Source organism: Eleutherodactylus coqui, chromosome 8 (genome assembly GCF_035609145.1).
Source record: "Eleutherodactylus coqui strain aEleCoq1 chromosome 8, aEleCoq1.hap1, whole genome shotgun sequence".
NCBI lineage: Eukaryota > Metazoa > Chordata > Amphibia > Anura > Eleutherodactylidae > Eleutherodactylus > Eleutherodactylus coqui.
This window is the reverse complement of record NC_089844.1, coordinates 205,023,421-205,041,885: the sequence shown is the minus strand read 5'-3', so window position 1 is coordinate 205,041,885 and position 18,465 is coordinate 205,023,421. Positions and strand designations below refer to the sequence as shown.

The 18,465-nt window shown below is 53.0% G+C and overlaps 3 protein-coding genes across 3 annotated transcripts; 1 reads left to right on the top strand and 2 right to left on the bottom strand.

The window, feature by feature from the left end:
- Positions 1 to 7,173: 7,173 nt before the first annotated feature.
- Positions 7,174 to 7,598, bottom strand: LOC136577761 (histone H2A type 1-like). Its single transcript, XM_066577684.1, has one exon. The coding sequence runs from the start codon at positions 7,564 to 7,566 to the stop codon at positions 7,174 to 7,176; it is 393 nt and encodes a 130-aa protein (XP_066433781.1). The 5' UTR covers positions 7,567 to 7,598.
- Positions 7,599 to 7,903: 305 nt separating this feature from the next.
- Positions 7,904 to 8,293, top strand: LOC136577760 (histone H2B 1.1-like). The gene has a single exon (XM_066577683.1). The coding sequence runs from the start codon at positions 7,904 to 7,906 to the stop codon at positions 8,282 to 8,284; it is 381 nt and encodes a 126-aa protein (XP_066433780.1). The 3' UTR covers positions 8,285 to 8,293.
- Positions 8,294 to 12,368: 4,075 nt separating this feature from the next.
- On the bottom strand, positions 12,369 to 13,043 carry LOC136577759 (histone H1-like). Its single transcript, XM_066577682.1, has one exon. It carries the CDS (start codon positions 13,041 to 13,043, stop codon positions 12,387 to 12,389), a length of 657 nt encoding a protein of 218 aa, XP_066433779.1. The 3' UTR covers positions 12,369 to 12,386.
- Between the last annotated feature and the right edge of the window lie 5,422 nt (positions 13,044 to 18,465).

Here is an 18,465-nt window from a genome sequence, read left to right as displayed (position 1 = left end):
TCACTTGAACCTCCGCGTCCTCGACCCTTACGCCTACTCCTCATCATGGCGGATTAAGAATAGAGCAGGGCCCAAATAAATTATCCCACTGTACCGCACTGACAACTGGGCCTTAATTCACCGCACACAGAGACTTGTAGATAGCGGAGGCTCTATGCTGTGACTTGAAAACATTTACCCGCTGTCTTGCGCTGATACCGAGGGGTAATTTACTGCTCGCAGAGACTTGTAGATTATAGAGGCTGTGTGGAGGGGGAGAAGAGTCTAACGCCAGTGGAGAGTGCTGGTAACTGCGGCTATCTCAACCCCACAAAGGAAAGGGTATTGTGAGATGCTCTGCACAGCGGCAGAGCTGAAATACCATGCAGTGGCCCCGGTAATATTACAGTACTGTTTAGCGGTGAGACCTCTGTCTAATACACTGCAGACACAAAACGGTATAACTGAAGTCGTTTGCAGTAGGCTAGGAAATATTTGAGTGCAGTTTCATGGTGAGAGCCGGTTGTACGGCACTGCAGCCTGAGAACGTCTATTGCTGAAAGGCTGGGAACAGGCCTAGATGCGTAATACAAAAATGGATGCACTACAACTCCCAGCAGGCCACAAGTATAATGTACACGGTCAGATGCAGCCCAATGGAGGAGCTTTGGGGTTTTTGTAGACAGGATCCTACTCTAACACTTTCCCTATACTCTGTATAATACACTGCAGACTTAGAACGCTATAGCTGTAATGGCGTGCACAGCCCGAGGTGGGGGGGGGGGGGGGCACTACTGCTCCCAGCCAGCCACAACAGTAATGCACACGGTCAGATGTGGCCCTAAGAAGGACAGTTGGGGTTCTTGTAGACAGGAACCTACGCTAACCCTATATCAGCAGCAGCACTGTCCCTATACTCTCCCAGCGTGTGTCTGAGGCGAGGCACGGGCGGGACCGCTTTAGGTACTCGGCGGTCACCTGATCTTGCCAGCCACTCACTGCAGGGGGGTGGGATAGGGCTGGCATGTCACAGCAGGAGGTGGTAATGCCTTCCCTGCATGTCTATTGGGTAGAAAATGGCGCTAAACATGCAGGGAAGGACATGGAATTGACTGGAGTACATGCTAATGAGCCCGCCTGTCTGGCAGTTGACTGTGCATTGTGATGTCATCAATCTGGTGTGACACGTGCCGTATAGAATGATGAATACTGGAGCTTGGTGGCCATCTGAAGTCAGTCTCCACTTCGGACAGTTTAAACAGTATTGTATTGTCGTAAATGTGCCCGGTCATATCTCCACTTGCTGCATGCTGTGTGCTATATTGTTGCAGCGTGTGCATCTTCCATGCTGGCACTTATAGGATCCTGCCGGTAGGGTAGATAAATTGCCCCTATGTTTTTGATGCGTCCTTACAGAATACTATATTGGGCCTGGGGGTTATGGTATCTATTAGGAAAATATCACTTTTAAGTATCTCCCAGTGTTTACTGAAGATCATTCTAAAGGCCCATTTAGACACAACGATTATCACCCAAAATCCACGCACACGGCAGTTCATGGGACAGTTTTGAGCGTCCGCTTTGCATAAGCGTGTAAATGAAGGCTCACGCTGTATGCAGAATACAAGCGGGACCGCTATCTCCTCCATTCAGCTGTTGTCTTCTCGGAGCGCTTAGCTGATATCCCGCTAAGCACTCCTAGCGGGGTATGCAGAACACAGCTGGAGCGATTGTCTTCTTCATATTCCAGCTGTGTTCCCCAAGCAGGATACCAGCTAAAACAATAGTATCAGCGGTATCCCGCTAAGAATGCAGCATGCAGCATGGATAAGGCTCATCGTTGTCTTTCAGCTAGCTAAATGGGCCTTTATTGAAACATTGAAACATGTCTGCTTGCGGGGGGGGGGGGGGGGGGGCAGTGCCCGTGTAAGGGTCTAGTACTCTGTTGTATGCATTGCACAGCTGCAGCATGTAAGGGGCTAATGTCTGAAAGTGGCTGGGATATGTCTGCAAAAGTACCAATACATGCACCGTCACAAGATGTCTGCCTTCTATAAATGCGGGTGATTGAGGTGTAGTTGGAGTCCATCCTCTTCAACGGTTAGGAGTGAAGGGTCCTGTTGTACCTTGACGCTGTTGGGGCATGGTGGTCTGGACGCAGGTCAAGACCTGTTGCCTTGTTATGGAGGACAGGGGTTAATGCACCATGTGCAGAGACTGCTGTTGCTGCCTGTCTTTGATGCATGCTAGATTAGTCATGCCTGGGAGTAGGGTGATGTTGTGTGGCTTCCCATTCACTCTGCCAGTTCCCATGTGCATAGTGGCTATATATTCTCACGCCTACCTTTGCTCAGTGCTGCTTATTCTGGTCCATAGTGGAGTCCCTGGAGTTTGGAGCTCTTCTGTGCTACTTGCAGATAAGTCGCTGTGGGTTCCGTTTCAGTTGCATTTCTGTTTTTCATTTCTGTGTTGCTTTGCTGTTCGGTTCATCTCTCCAGGGGTCCTTTCAGGGACAGACAGGGCCCAGGAGGAAGACCGTGGGGCCGTCTCTATCAAGGCTACTACTCTTCTTTAAGGCAGGGCCCCTTCACCCCACTTACTAGGTTAGGGCCAGGCTTCATCCTCCCTGGAGCGGTGCTACCATTCAGCATAGCATGGTGTGCGGCTCGTTCATACAGCGCATGCGTTCCCTGTCGCCGTGCTGAGTGTGGTACCCTGGTGTTGCACAGGCTTTTCATCAGGGTTATGCATTTCAGTTGTGGTGCACACTGCTCTTCGGTGCATATCTATCTACCAGAGTAGTTGTGAACATCACCCTGTGCCGGTGCTGAGCGTAGTGCTTGTGAACCATTGGGGCGTCACACCCGCAGCAGTCAGGAACACGGCGATCCATGGGCAACCATATATATCCTGGCAATGGTAATGATCTCACCTATGCAGCAGGTTATGTTAGCTCCCGTCTTATACGTCTTGCTGTGTCCTCTTTTCTGCATGAAGAAAGCAGTCTCTCATCCATACCGCTCGATCCTAGGCGGTACGTCCTGAGACGTTTGCATTGTTCTTGTTATAATGGGCACATACTGAATACATAGAGGAAAGCTTTTATCTCTATGCCTCCAGGCTCCTATCATTTACATGCACATATATATCCTGGGCCTGCTAACCTGAAGTTGAATGCAAATTATATATTCTAATCATAGAGCCTCTGAGGCGAAGCAGGGTAATTTGGAAGCGGGCCCACTCAGCAGATAATAGGCTCTCTGCCTGAAAGAAGAAGATAGTTATAGATTCATAGAATGGTAGAGTTAGAAGGACCCCCAGGGTCATCGGGTCCAACCCCCCGCTCAGTGCAGGATCACTAAAACATCACAGATAGATGGTTGTCCGGCCTCTGAAGACTCCCATTGAAGGAGAACTCCCCACCTCCCGTGGCAACCTGTTCCACTCATTGATCCCCTCACTGTCTAATATCTAATCTGTGTCTCCTTCCTTTCAGTTTCATCCCGTTGCTTCTTGTCTTTCCTTGTACAGATGACAATAGGGCTGATCCCTCTGCACTGTGACAGCCCTTCAGATATTTGTAGACTGCTATTACGTCTCCTCTCAGCCTTCTCTTCTGCTAAACATTCCCAGATCCTTTAACCGTTCCTCATAGGACATGATTTGCAGACCGCTCACCATCTTGGTAACTCTTCTCTGAACTTGCTCCAGTTTGTCGATGTCTTTTTTAAAGTGTGGTGCCCAGAACTGGACCCAGTATTCCAGATGAGGTCTGACTAAGGAAGAGTAGAGGGGATAATGACCTCACGTGATCTAGACTCTGTGCTTCTCTTAATACATCCCACAATTGCATTTGACTTTTTGGCTGCTCCATCACATGGTTGACGCATGTTCAGTCTATGATCTATTAGTATAGCTGATTCTTTTTCTTGGATAAGTATACATTTCAGTCACTCTGGTTGATGCCTGTTAGACAGCCATTCCTCAGCCTCAGACGGAGAGGAGAAGAAACGTGTGCGGTCACCATCCATATGCTATGGAGTATGGCAGCTGGAGATCTCAGAGTTGCCTTTTGATCCGAAAGAAGGGCGCTCTCTGCTTTTGTAGATCTGCCGAGAAGTCCGGGGAGATGGATTTTGCAGGATTGTTGCATCTAAGAGGGCCTCCTGTTCTGGCAGCTTGTAGGATCACCTCTCTATCCCAGAAGTTGAGCAGCTTTGCCAACAGGGGTCCGGGAGGAGCGCCCGCCTGGTATAGGTGGTTTCATGGGTACTCGGTGTGCGCGCTCCACCACAAAGACCTGTGTGACAGAAATCTGGAAACAAAAGGCGGACGGCTTGGGGAATGGTTCACGGCGGAATAATCTCTGTATTGTGGGCCTGCCAGAACGCACTGAGGGGCAGAGACCGCAGGGGATCATGGAACGGTGACTACGTGGATGCTTCCATGATCCCCTGCGGTCTCTGCCTCTCAGTGCGTTCTGGCAGGCCCACAACACAGAGATTATTCCGCTGTGAGCCATTTCCCAAGCCGCCCGCCTTTTGTTTCCAGATTTCTGCTTTTGGCGTAAGCTCTTGCACAGTCGCTGCCGTCAGGGATACGGTATCATCCAGCACAGAGATCCTGTCCTCTGTACTAGTGACCCGGCCGGTCTCTTAGATTCTGGGTGGCTTGTCTCAACAGGCTCACATCCATTCAGATCTCAAGGATTTTACCCGTAAGGGCAGCAGTAGCTGTCTGCATCGCTGATAAGAGCCGATCGGACAGTCATTGCAAAGTCTGAACCAACCCAGCAAGCGAACTCAAACAGGCGGTTGGTGCAGAGGCCACGTCTCCTGATGCAGATGATGTCGTAGGCTCCGTGTCGGGGGGTTCCCCCCTAGCAAACATCTTTAGTGTATCACTGGGAGAGTTCTGTCTAGTGGGTCCCATAGCAGAAACACTTCTGCGTTTCCTGCCTTTGTAGGGGATTTTGCCAGTTGCTTAAAGCTCCTTAAGTAGACCTGTAAAGGCCCCTAAGACATAAGGAGTATACAGCAGTCTCTGGCAGCAGTCACACAGGGAAGTCGTTCGGTTTGCACTTCATTGATGACTGTAAAGGGGGACTCCGGGTCTTGAGAATCTGCAGAGTGTTGCACAGCATGGTGGCCACAGCAGAGGAGGAGTAATGCTGGTGCTTCTTGGGGTGGCAGTAGAAGTGCCACTGTATGCCCTGTGCCGGGGACTGTCACAGGTTATGGGGCCTCCTTGTGCCCTGATGTTCCTGCCGCCCACAGCTGTCTGTTGTGGCTCCTGAGTGTCTCTCTGCTCCGGCAGGGGAGCGCTGATGCAGCAGAGCTCTAGTACTCCCCTTCACCGAAGCCTCCCTGCGCGCTCTCCCCTCGCCCCCACGTGTTTGTGGCAGCAGCTGCACTCCTCGCTTTACAGGAGGGATTCACGCTCCAGCGGCTCTCTGCTGCATGGCCCTTGTCTCCTTCACCCCTCCTCCGTCTTCTCTCCCACTGCTTCAGGAGCTGACAGGCCAATCGGCTGCACAAGATGGCAAGGGCTCTTGTATTCAGCCAATCAGCAGGGAGAGGGGATGGGCCTTCACGCTAGACAACTAAAAGAAACGCCCCGCAATGACGGCCCTGATTAGTAGTTTCCTCTCTGGTCCGCTCACTGTCTATATAGAGTAGGGCTCTGCGCTGAGTAGCCATCGCTTTCTGCTTGTAACGTAGAAGATGTCTGGTCGCGGTAAAGGAGGGAAAGGTCTTGGGAAGGGTGGCGCCAAGCGGCACAGGAAGGTGCTCCGTGATAACATCCAGGGCATCACCAAGCCTGCCATCCGCCGTCTAGCTCGCAGGGGAGGCGTCAAGCGTATCTCCGGCCTCATCTATGAAGAGACTCGCGGCGTCCTGAAAGTCTTCCTGGAGAACGTGATCCGCGACGCCGTCACCTACACCGAGCACGCCAAGCGCAAGACCGTCACCGCTATGGACGTGGTGTACGCGCTCAAGCGCCAGGGCCGCACTCTCTACGGCTTCGGAGGTTAATAATTCTGCTCTTTCTCCAGAACACAAAGGCTCTTCTCAGAGCCGCCCACCTCTTCCAAGGAAAGGCTGTAATCCAACTCCTTGTGGGGTCGTCAGCAGCGGTGATGGTCTATGCGCTCTGACATGATACAGCGGGGGTGTAGCAGCCTCCCCGTCAGGGTGCGCTTCAGGCTGCGGTCACGGCACGCTTTTAAACCCCTTAACCTATTTAGGGCAGGCAGGTTATGTTTATAATACGCGAGGAGCTGGGCCTGAATTAATGAGTGCGGTGAAGGGTTAACAGACCTGCCGTTGGAGGTCGGGTGGTTTTAGTGCCGCCTATGGGCGGGGCTATAGTCAGATTCTTCCCGCTCATTGGCTGATCACCGGAGATTTTGAACTTCCCGCTCAATTGATCGCGTCTCCCGCTCTTCCTGTCCTCCATCCATCCATGTAACACGTGTAATCAGTGACCAGGCCGTCTGATATAGAGGCGCTCGGGGCTGGAGGTAAAGAACCCTCAGATGCACCCCGTAATCCCGGCCCTACGACGGGCGGTGGAATCCTCTACCTGCTCCACCCGTAACGCAAGAGGACGTCTAATCCCTGTAGGTTTACTATAATCCAAAACTAGCCTGTGCCGTGCAGGGCTCTGGGAAAGCTGTGTGATATAGCTACACCTCCATAAAAAGGGCATGGCCGTGAAGAACTGGGTGACGTGATGAGCGCACTTCTAAGGGGGCGACCGTGCAGAGCTCTGAGAGAGCTGGATGATGCGGCTGCAAGGCTTTGTAAGCATACGGCCCACGCAGGATCCTGAGAAAGCTGGGTGTTCTATCCGAAACACAACTGAAGCGTTCTGATTCTTGTATATACGTGACCTAACAGAGGACTCTGTTAACCCGTTATCGCAAGGACTGGTGAGCGAGTCCTACAGCCGCCCGTCCTCTGGACATGAGGTCACCTACAGCAGGACGATTGTGCGCTTCTGCCGGTGACAGGGATGGCCAAATTGGCATCCGCCCCAATCTCTGCCTCCTTGTGGAAAGTCCTGTACAGTTTTAGTTTCCCGGCGTACCGGCGACCGAGTATCACAGCATAGAAGCGGCGCAGCTCTGTTGTAAGGAGCATGTGGGTGGCTCTTAGAAGAGCCTTTGGTTCTATGTAGGGATCAGCGCGATCACTTGCTCTTGCTCGTCTTGCTGCTCTCGGTCTTCTTGGGCAGCAGCACGGCCTGGATGTTGGGCAGGACGCCTCCCTGGGCGATGGTCACCCCACCGAGCAGCTTGTTCAGCTCCTCGTCGTTGCGCACAGCCAGCTGGAGGTGACGGGGGATGATGCGGGTCTTCTTGTTGTCCCGGGCGGCATTGCCAGCCAATTCCAGGATCTCAGCGGTCAGATACTCTAGCACTGCTGCCATGTAGACCGGAGCGCCGGCGCCCACCCTCTCAGCGTAGTTGCCCTTGCGGAGAAGCCTGTGTACACGGCCGACAGGGAACTGCAGCCCTGCCCGGGATGAGCGAGTCTTGGCCTTAGCACGGACTTTGCCTCCTTGTTTGCCGCGTCCAGACATCTTCTAGCACAGGAAAGCAGAACAAGGGAAAAAAAACACTTCGGAAGTAGTGATAAGGAGAAGAGCCCTTCTGTTGATTTTTATAACCTGCTGCTCCGCCCTCCTCTCTTCTAATTGGGTAGATTTCAATCCACGCAATAGAGGCCAGACTTGAGGAAGAACCAATGAGCGGCACTGGGCGTGGCTAATGACGCTCACAGGGGTCACATGCTTTGCTGCTCCAGTAGAACAGCAAGCAGACGGCGGTACTCATTTGCATGGCCCGCTATAAATACCGCAGCGCTGGGAGGTGCAGGAACACTGTTCTCTCTAGTGAGGAAAGTATTTTTACCTTATCATGCCTGATCCCGCCAAGTCTGCTCCAGCGCCCAAGAAGGGCTCCAAGAAAGCCGTGACCAAGACTCAGAAGAAGGACGGCAAGAAGCGTAAGAAGACCAGGAAGGAGAGCTATGCCATCTACGTGTACAAGGTGCTGAAGCAGGTCCACCCCGACACCGGCATCTCCTCCAAGGCCATGGGCATCATGAACTCCTTCGTCAACGACATCTTCGAGCGCATCGCAGGGGAAGCCTCCCGCCTGGCTCACTACAACAAGCGCTCCACCATCACCTCCCGGGAGATCCAGACCGCCGTGCGCCTGCTGCTGCCCGGAGAGCTGGCCAAGCACGCCGTGTCCGAGGGCACCAAGGCCGTCACCAAGTACACCAGCGCCAAGTAATCTGTTCTGTGGCCCGCCGTGCACGATCACCCCAAAGGCTCTTCTAAGAGCCACCCACCCCGTCTACAGCAGAGCTGTCACCTCCCGGTTGTGTAGGGAGCATCATCGTTTGCTCCTCTGTAACAAAGGTTGTGTACACATCGGCTCGGTTACTTAGTCCCCTGCGTTGAACAACTCGTCTTTGTCTCTGTGTACCGGAGTTGTTCTCTGTCTATGTACTGGATTTGAGGAGATCTTCCCTGCAGCGCTACACAACTGTATCTCTGTCGGGGGTCGCGATGCTGATTGCGCTGCAGATTAGGGATACGTGCGGTGACCGAAGCCGCGCTATGCGGACGCCTCCATAGAGGTGGGCGCTACGTGGATTCGGTGATGCGGCTGCGGACAATTAGCCATTAGAGAAGCGGCAGCGTTTTTGCCACCGAGGTACCCGGAGCACAGTGCGGCCATGACTGGATTAGGCTGTGGGGTGAGGTCGGCGTGGTGGCTACACGAGGCGGTCGACGTCGGAGGGGGATGCCGACAGCAAGTAGCAGCTGTACTGGAGTGCTCGGAAGGCAGAAGACTACAGGGGATATGCGGGTCTACCCCCTAAAGCAGCGGGGTGCACAAAGGGAAAGGGGTAGTAGGCAGACGACATGCTGGGGGCTGTAGTACATTGTAGTGGGTAGCGGAGGCAATCGGGGATGCCTGAAAATAAGAGGCTTGAAGCACTGGGGGTGCTAGGAAAGGGGAGGGGGGCCAAGAGGAGAATAGCCTCACCTTCACCAGCTGCTTATGTAGAGACGCCCATGCCCCTTTTGAACCCTTTTATCGAAGTTGCCATCAGCCACGTCCTCGGGCTGACAGTTCCACACACTCACTGCTCTTACAATGAAGAACCCCCTTCTATGTTGGTGTAGAAACCTGAGGGGACCACAGTGACAGCGGAACCGGAGAGGGGATGGCAGTCCGGCAGTCACCAAAGTGGCAGCCTTCCCGGGTGCAGGGACCGTGGGGAGCGAGAACCAGAGTGGCAGTGCCCGGATAAAGCCGCCGCAGGGGGACTGGGAGCATTGACCAGAGTGACAGAGGCCGCATGTGGAACAGAAGAGTACCGGGAACCAGAGGGGCAGTGCACCGGCTACAACAGCCGCATGGGGAACGGGAGCGGAGAGCAGAGTGGCCGCGGAAGCAGAGACCATCGTGGCAGCGGCCGCAGATGAGCGGAGATGGCAGTCTGGCGTGGAGAACAGCGGGCATCCCCTCACAAAGAGGCGCAGACTGTATTTCTCAGAGACGTGCAGGGCCACCCTCTTCCCTAGATTAATTTAGTGCTCCGGCTATATCACCCAGGTCCCCCAGAGTCCCGCAATGGGAAATCAGTGCAGCACTCTGGGAGAGCTGGCTGCTATGACGGCAATTCTATGTAAACAAAAAAAAATGTCTCCGCTGGTCCCTAGGAGAGCTTGGTGCAATTGCAGCACTTCTATATGAGAGAGGACGGCCGTGCCGGACGCCTCCAATATGGTAGCACTACACGGATTAGCTGGCAGGCCGTATGCTTTAGTCCAAGGAGAACGCCGCAGCCTGCTTCCTGGTAGAAGAAGAGACGATTCGCTGACATTAGGGGAGTCATCTTTAATAGAACGCTTACATCTCTGTTATTCGCAATAACTGAAGTATGTATGTGCGCATCTAGGCATTTATTCACTTTGTCCCCGCCCCCTCTCTCTAGTATTAGTAAAGACAACTCATTTTAATGATACAAAGACCTTGCGGGAAGGCGTCATGAGTAGAACACGGCTGACAATAGCATACGCAAAGAACAAAAATGGGCATAAAGGTGGGCACCCAAAAGTGTGATTCAAAGGGTTAAATGCTTTGAGCCACTAACAATGCCAACGCATAAGGGGTGATGGCAGGCATCAGATATAGGGCGGATTACACGTATCAGAACAGATGGGCAATCAGGCAGCAGCGGCGACCCCCACAAAAAGTATGTTTTACAGCCTTTCCTTGGAAGAGGTGGGCGGCTCTGAGAAGAGCCTTTGTGTTATGGTAAAAGAGCAGAATTATTAACCTCCGAAGCCGTAGAGAGTGCGGCCCTGGCGCTTGAGCGCGTACACCACGTCCATAGCGGTGACGGTCTTCCTCTTGGCGTGCTCGGTGTAGGTGACGGCGTCGCGGATCACGTTCTCCAGGAAGACTTTCAGGACGCCGCGAGTCTCTTCATAGATGAGGCCGGAGATACGCTTGACGCCTCCCCTGCGAGCTAGACGGCGGATGGCAGGCTTGGTGATGCCCTGGATGTTATCACGGAGCACCTTCCTGTGCCGCTTGGCACCGCCCTTCCCAAGACCTTTCCCTCCCTTACCGCGACCAGACATCTTCTACGTTGTAAGCAGAAAACAATTGCCAACTAGTTCAAGCGTCCTCCCTTATCTACGCGACGAGCGGACCAGATTGAAAACATTAACACATGACGCAAGTTTAGGCGTTCCTATTGGGGCAATTACATGTTGGCCGCTCCCCTCTCCTTGCTGATTGGTTTAACACGGAACCGTTTGGAATTTTGAATTTGCCGCGTATTCTTACAATTCTTAACAGTTTCCCGGCCGGTTCCCAATCCCATTATGCGGTATTAATTAGTATAGTTTTGTGTATTTCTTCTTCGTACAATGAGATAATATCCACATAAATACATCCTCAACACTAATCCCTTCCCGGCCCACAGGCACAGATAGATGCCTCATACGGACTCGTTTGATCAACCACGTTCATAACAGTCTGCCGGGGATTCAAATCTCTTTCTACATTTGAAAGATGGGAGAATGGCATTAATTAATTGAGGAACTGACTAGGTCACTGAAGGGGTTAACAGACCACCTCCTGCTGACGACAGAAGATTATTGGGGAGAGGCGGCACCAGGGTACACGGCGGCGCACAGGCTGGCTGTGTACCCGAGTGGGGGAATCGGAAGAATGACAGCGGAGGACAGGATGCAGCTCGTTTGAGGAGGATTTGGTGGCTCTGAAAAGAGCCTTTGTGTCCCACGCGGTGCCCAGAGCAGATCTAAGCCCTCTCTCCGCGAATCCTGCGGGCCAGCTGGATGTCTTTGGGCATGATGGTGACCCGCTTGGCGTGGATGGCGCACAGATTGGTGTCCTCGAACAGTCCTACCAGGTAAGCCTCGCTGGCCTCCTGCAGGGCCATGACCGCTGAGCTCTGGAAGCGCAGGTCAGTCTTGAAGTCCTGGGCGATCTCTCTCACCAGGCGCTGAAAGGGAAGCTTACGGATCAGCAGCTCGGTGGACTTCTGGTAGCGACGGATTTCACGGAGAGCCACTGTACCTGGACGGTAGCGGTGAGGCTTCTTCACTCCGCCGGTGGCAGGAGCGCTCTTCCTGGCGGCCTTCGTAGCCAGCTGCTTGCGGGGAGCTTTCCCTCCGGTGGACTTACGAGCGGTCTGCTTGGTTCTGGCCATAGCTCTACTGTAGAGATGCACACAGATGTGATATGATGGGAGCCGTAGACAGAGCAGAGCCTTTATACCCTACTTGCTCTTCCCTATTGGCTCTTAGAAACATCGCCCCCTACATCTCATTGGCTTTTTCAAACAAACCACTAGCCCGCCAAAACGCTTGATGCCCGCGACCAATCAGCGTTCGGCAGAGGCTGGCCCCACCTCACCCTATCAGGCCACTGCATGATACGTACGGGTGTCTGTGAAATCATGTTCTCAGCTGCTTCCCTGCATTGATATGTCCGCAGAAACACACACTCCACGCTGCACGGCAGTCTCCCCCATTAGAAGCTGCGCTGCTTTTATGGGAAATGCATTAGGTCGGCGAGTCCCCTCCCTCTTCACACTCAGCCCGGCATCCATACACGCATTGTATAGGTCACAGTGCCCCACAGGAACGGGGATGATGCAGCGACAATGTCTCGTATTACTCCCCCTCGCTCCCTAGACTCCCAACTGATATGAAGTCCCCTGTAGCCGCTATGGGGGCGCTGCTATCTAGAACAGAATTCGAGGCAGTGATAATACAGCTCTGCGGTGAGAAGGTGGCGGCTCTGAAAAGAGCCTTTGTGGGGTAAATGCATGGGCGGCTTCAGCTTATTTCTTAGCCGCACTCTTCTTGGCTTTAACAGCCTTCTTAGCCGGACTCTTGGCAGCTTTGGGTTTGGCCGCCTTCTTAGCCGGACTCTTCGTCACCTTCTTGGGCTTTGGGGCGGCCTTCGGCTTTGAGGCTTTCTTCGGGCTCTTGGCCACTTTCTTGGCGGCGGCCGCTGCAGGTTTCTTTGCTTTTTTCGGGCTTTTGGCCGGAGCCTTCTTGGGCTTCTTAAGAGATTTCGCCGCTTTCTTGGCTCCAGCGGGCTTCTTGGGCTTGGCCGCAGACGCTGGCTTCTTTTTGGCCGGCTTGTCCTTAGTCTCCTGCTTCTTGTTCAGCTTGAAGGAGCCGGAGGCGCCGCTGCCTTTCACCTGGAGCAGGCTGCCCTTGGTGACCAGAGACTTGACGGCCAGCTTCAGGCGGCTGTTATTCTTCTCTACATCGTACCCTCCGGCAGCCAGAGCCTTCTTCAGGGCGGCTAGAGACACCCCGCTGCGCTCTTTAGAGGCGGACACGGCTCTGACGATCAGCTCCGACACGCCGGGACCGGAGGACTTCTTGCTTTTCTTGGCGCCCCTTGCGGCGGATTTCTTCGGCTGTTTCTTGGATTTGGCAGCCGGCTCGGCGGCAGGAGGAGCGGCGGCTGGCGCGGTTTCTGCCATTGTGTGCTGCGGTAATCAAATAGTAAAACTCTCCTGGAAGAGAAACTCTGAGAGCGGCGCTGGTGGCGCCTCTTATATGTACAGCGGCCGCGCTCTGATTGGCTCGTGAGCAGGCCCGTCCTGAGCTGCTATTGGCTGACACTGAGCACAGCTAGTGCCTTATCCCATCCGTGCCTCCTCTCCGCTCCGTTCTCATCTTGTGCTTCCCTGCCCGGGATAAGAGTCCGTTACCGGTCAGAACCGGACAGGAGAGCTCGCTTTCAACGTGACTCCTCACTCTCTGACATCTCATGCAACTGTTTATAGCCGCCGCTGGCGGAGGTTCCGGGGAGGAGCGGAGAGGAGGCCACGAGATCTTCGCCATAGTTCTCCCGATCTGCACATCACCGCGTATCTGCGGAGATAAAACCGCTGCGGGAGCGCCTTCCCTCTATTCCCGGCCCTTGTCACCATCCCCGGGATCTACTCCACAATCTCCATCGTGCAGAAGCTGATTGCACAATGCGAGGACGACCTGGAGCTGCCGAGAGCCCAGAGGTGTAGCACAGGCTGCGCCTCCGCTCACTGCCAGCTCCCGGGTGCTGAATGTATACTGTATATACTGCAGACTTCTCTATACTGCGGCGCAATGTAAGATGAGGAAATCCAGTACCCCCCTGTACACTCAGACGATCGGGAATGCCACACGTTATCGTCCCTTTAATACCCCGGACATGATGGGTGTGGTTGTCCACAAGAAGAAGCGATTCTTCTTCTCTGCAGGTTCATCTCCTCCCGCGGGCTGCTGCCCGTTCTATATCATCCCAGGGATACCATGTGCTGGACGTGACGGCCATTGCATCGGCTCTGTAGTTCCCATCAATCGTTGACGGTGAAGATGGAACTTGGGATTCTGCTGCAGAGCGGTGGCATCTAACAACGCTCTAATCGGGATGTAGATCGCCAAGAAATGACGCCTGAACAAAGCCTTCTACCCGCGGGCCTCCTGCAGCCGGCGATGGCCTGTCAGTCACTGATGTCCGAGCGGAGCAGTGATACAGCGGGACTCTCAGCGCCAGATCCAGTGCCGCAGTCGGTGACATCGTACAGAACCCGCAGGGAGGGTTGCACTGTAGATCCCCGGGGCAGCAGATGTTGTACAGTGTCCGCTGGGATTCCTATGGCAGAGCGTGTTGGTCCAGAAAGCTTTCACAGACCCTGAAGGACCATCGGTACTGTGAGACCCCCCGCTTCCCCCACAACCCGGTCCCATATACCCCTCCAGATCGCTAATCAGCTCTTCTATTTAGCGCCCAAGGAGGCGACGCAGAAAGAGAGCAGTGCAGGGGCAGCTAGTGGAGCTCTTGTAGGCAAGCCGCTGCTCCGGCCGAACAGCAGCTCACAGTCATCGGCAGAGCTGGCCACCAGCGGCGCCATGGGCAGCGAGAGCGGGGTTCGCCGTGGCAGCGGCGCCAATGCCATCGGTGTACGGGAGCGGAGGCCAGCGCGTAGGGTGACAGCGGCGCCGGCTGCTGCGGCCGACGGGGACAGGAGCTGGGAGCAGACAAAGCTGTCCAGCGGGCGCCCGGGGGGGAGCGTAGATGTCAATCCGGCGGGGAGATGTGTGAGACAGGACCAGAGATGGGAATCCGCCTGGGAGATATGTGAGCTTGCCAGGGGAATGGGCGGTACATGTAGGGAGGTGTGTGTGCGGCAGCCGGTCCACCGCTGTGCCCCTCGCCTAGACGTACCATCTAACTCAGGGCTCCCAACCCATGTTTCCACCCTTACATCCGCTGGAGACATAATGCACCAGGGCCGCTCAGCTGTAAGTGAATAGGAGCAACGCAGATGGTACGGCATCAGTACAACTGTAGCTGAGCTCCGTCTCCCGGCCGGCCTCCAGCTTCCTTCTCAGTACAGTAGGGTCACTCCGGCTTTGCTGCACCTCATGCCCTCCCATGAACCCTCCTCCGGACAGGTGTGAGGGGAGGGGGCAGCGCTCTCTAGGACGGGCTCTCCTAGCTGCCTCGGACGCTGCTCTTGTTCTATGTCTATGTGATGCCTCCGTGGGGAGGAGAGGATAATAAATACCATCGGGTGGCATCAAGAAGCTTCACGGAAGACAGCTCCCTGTCCGGGCTGCCCCATGCGTGACTTCCCACGGGACACCGACCTAGCTATGTACATTTAACCCTTAACCCACTAGTCTCCGGTCACTGTACCTACCTGCAGTCATACATGTAAAGGCAGTAGCCGCGGTACACAGTGCGGCCGGCGGGTCAATAATCTGCTCACAATGAACAACATGGACATACAATGGAGAACAATACAATAAATGAGTTCTGAATGTAATGTTTATGTAAAGGTCACCGTGTCCGTACAAAGGGTCTAGTGTTCTTGTGTCACATTGTGAGCAAGTAGTAGCGGCAAAGGGCAACCTTTAGGCTGATATCTTGTCACGGAGTGTTGTTCAATCTTTGGCAATCCGGACTGATGCCCCAATAATAGTCGGCCCTGATATATGCACCCCGTCTACCCTGATACCCTGCCTCCATGACCTTCACATCTTGGTGGGATCGTCCACCTTGCTCATGGCTGAGGGCACCAAGGTTTTCCGTGAAGTTACCACGATGGCTGAGCAGAAAATGCCCCTCGCTGCTGATGTTGCAGCATTGTGTAGATCCGGACAAACTGCGGACAAACCCTCATTAGCAAGGCACACTTTAGCTAAGCACCACACTACCTCCAACCAAGCACAAGCACTGCCTGCGGGAAGCACCGCTGCCTCTTCTCCTGGGTCACATGGAGCCCAGTAACATTTCCGTAACAGCAGTATAGGCAGAGCCCAGTATTAGTAACATTTCAGTAGCAGCATTATAGACAGACCCTAGTAACATTTCCGTAGCGGCAGTATAGGCAGAGCCCAATATTAGTAACATTTCAGTAGTAACAGTATAGACAGACCCCAGTGACATTTCCGTAGCAGCAGTATAGGCAGAGCCTAATATTAGTAACATTTCAGTAGTAACAGTATAGACAGACCCCTGTAACATTTCCGTAGCAGCAGTATAGGTAGAGCCGAGTATTATGTACATTTCAGTAGTAACAGTATAGACAGACCACAGTAACATTTTAGTTGCAGAAGTATACACAGACCCCAGAAACATTTATGTAGCAGCAGTATTGGCAGATCCCTGTAACATTTCTGCAGCTGAAGTATAGGCAGGCCCCTGTAACGTTAATGCAGTTATGCTCCTCTCCTTTGGCCCAAACAAGTTTCTCTGATAACTGTGGTAACACTAGAGAAAGCACATGATGTGCATTGCTGATCGCCTGACCCCAAGCGGGAGGAGGTGGCATTACAAGGCCAAGACACCAGGAACCGCTATAGTCTGTGTGGGAAGCACGTTAGCGGGGCCAGGGTCAGGCTCGGTTCCAAGCCTCCACCTTTGTGACCCAAGGTGCCCTGAGTTACATAGCAACAAGAAATCCATGTGTCGCAACATATATAGCTCAACACTGGAAGAGGCAGTCTTTGCGTTCCTTGGCCTAGCCTATGCTGTAAGTGGACAAAGATGGTATTACACAGGAAGAAATTGGAGTGCCCAACCATGGGATAGTTTTGCCCCGCCAAGCAACTTGGCCTCGGGCAGCAATTCAGGCCTAGTCAGCCACTGTACTATTTGTGCCACACAGGTAAAACACCGCGGTGGGAAGACTTAGTGCACCCATAGTATAGACAGACCGCTGTAACATTCCTGTAGCAGAGGTATATACACACCCTAGGAACATTTCTGTAGCAGCAGTATAGGCAAACCCCTGTAACATTTGTGTAGCAGAAGTATAGACCGACCCCAGTACCATTTTTGTAGCAGCAGTATAGGCAGACCCCAGTACCATTTATGTAGTGGAAGTATAGGCAGACCCCAGTAACATTTCTCTAGCAGCAATATACGCAGACCCCAGTACGATTTATGTAGTGGAAGTATAGGCAGACCCCTGTAACATTTCTCTAGCAGCAATATACGCAGACCCCAGTACCATTTTTGTAGCAGCAGTATAGGCTGTGAGGAAGGAGGAGCAGCAGCCAGAGGATTCAGAGTTTCTGCAGTGGATGGCGTAGAAGACTGGGTGCCTGATACATTGCTGGATGCATTTTCTGCCATCCACGACAGGACCTGCTCACACTGCTCTGTTTGCAATAAAGGTCTACCACGTGGACCCACAAATTGTGATATGAAGCTGGGGACCCCAGAAACTTGCCTCTCTCCTAATACCGCAGCAGCCGGCTGGGATACACCTGGACCAGGAACTTGGCCTGTGCCCACACCCTCACTTGGAACTCTGCATCCTCGCCCACGTCCACATCCTCGACCCCTACCTCTCAGCATGGTGGATTATGAATAGAGCAGACACCGACCGCTGTAAATAATTATGGAATCATATGCGTACACTTTCAGGCAGAGAGCGGAATCGTAACGCTAACTCCAGGCAGAAAAAAAATGGAAGCAATGCAATAGTGATGCACCAGAACTCCCGCCAGGCAGCCAGTAAAATGCAGACGCTCAGCGGTAGCCCTAAGTAGGAGCTTGGTGTTTGTTTTTTTTTTGGTCAAAGAATACAGGCTATATAGTGTGTATATCACTTTCCCTCTATCAGTCGCTGTGGCCGTATGTTGTGCGTCTCTAATTCACTGCAGACACAGCCAGGTGTAAATGATCTTGGGATTATGTGTGTAGACTTTGTCGCTGAGAGCGGTATAGTAAGGCAAACTCCAGGCAGAAAAAAATAGTCAGGAAGGCCGCAAACAGGCCTAAGTGCAATAGTGATGGACTACAACTCCCATCAGACAACCTGTAAAATGCACACGGTCACAGGTAGCCGTAAGAAGGAGCTTTTATTTATTTATTTAAAAAAAAAAAAAAAACAGTTATATAGCGTGTATATGACTTCCCCTGTATCAGGGGGGGCTGTCACCGTACGTTGTGCGTGAAGTTGACCGCAGACACAGAGTGGTGTAAAAAAATTGGAATTATTGGCGTACAGTTGGAGGCTGACAGCGGTATTCTAACGCCAACTGCAGCCAGGAAAAAAAAAAAAAAAAAAAAAAAAAAAAATATATATATATATATATATATATATATATATATATATATATATATATATATATATACGGAAGGCTGCAAACAGGCCTAGCTGTGCAATAGTGATGGACTACAACTCCCATCCGACAACCTGTAAAATGCACACGGTCACAGGTAGCCCTAAGAAGGACTGTTGGGGTTCTTGTACACAGGATGCTACACTACCACTCTCCCTATCTCAGCAACGCTGTCCCTATACTATGCAGTACAGACTGCAGCCTGAGAACCCTATAGCTGTAATGGGGCTGCACGCCCGATATCCAAAAAAAAACTAAATGCAAAACTGCTACCAGCAG

Coding starts and splice junctions, on each gene's coding strand:
- LOC136577761 (XM_066577684.1), bottom strand. CDS start 7,566: ATGTCTGGACGCGGCAAACAAGGAGGCAAAGTCCGTGCTAAGGCCAAG.
- LOC136577760 (XM_066577683.1), top strand. CDS start 7,904: ATGCCTGATCCCGCCAAGTCTGCTCCAGCGCCCAAGAAGGGCTCCAAG.
- LOC136577759 (XM_066577682.1), bottom strand. CDS start 13,043: ATGGCAGAAACCGCGCCAGCCGCCGCTCCTCCTGCCGCCGAGCCGGCT.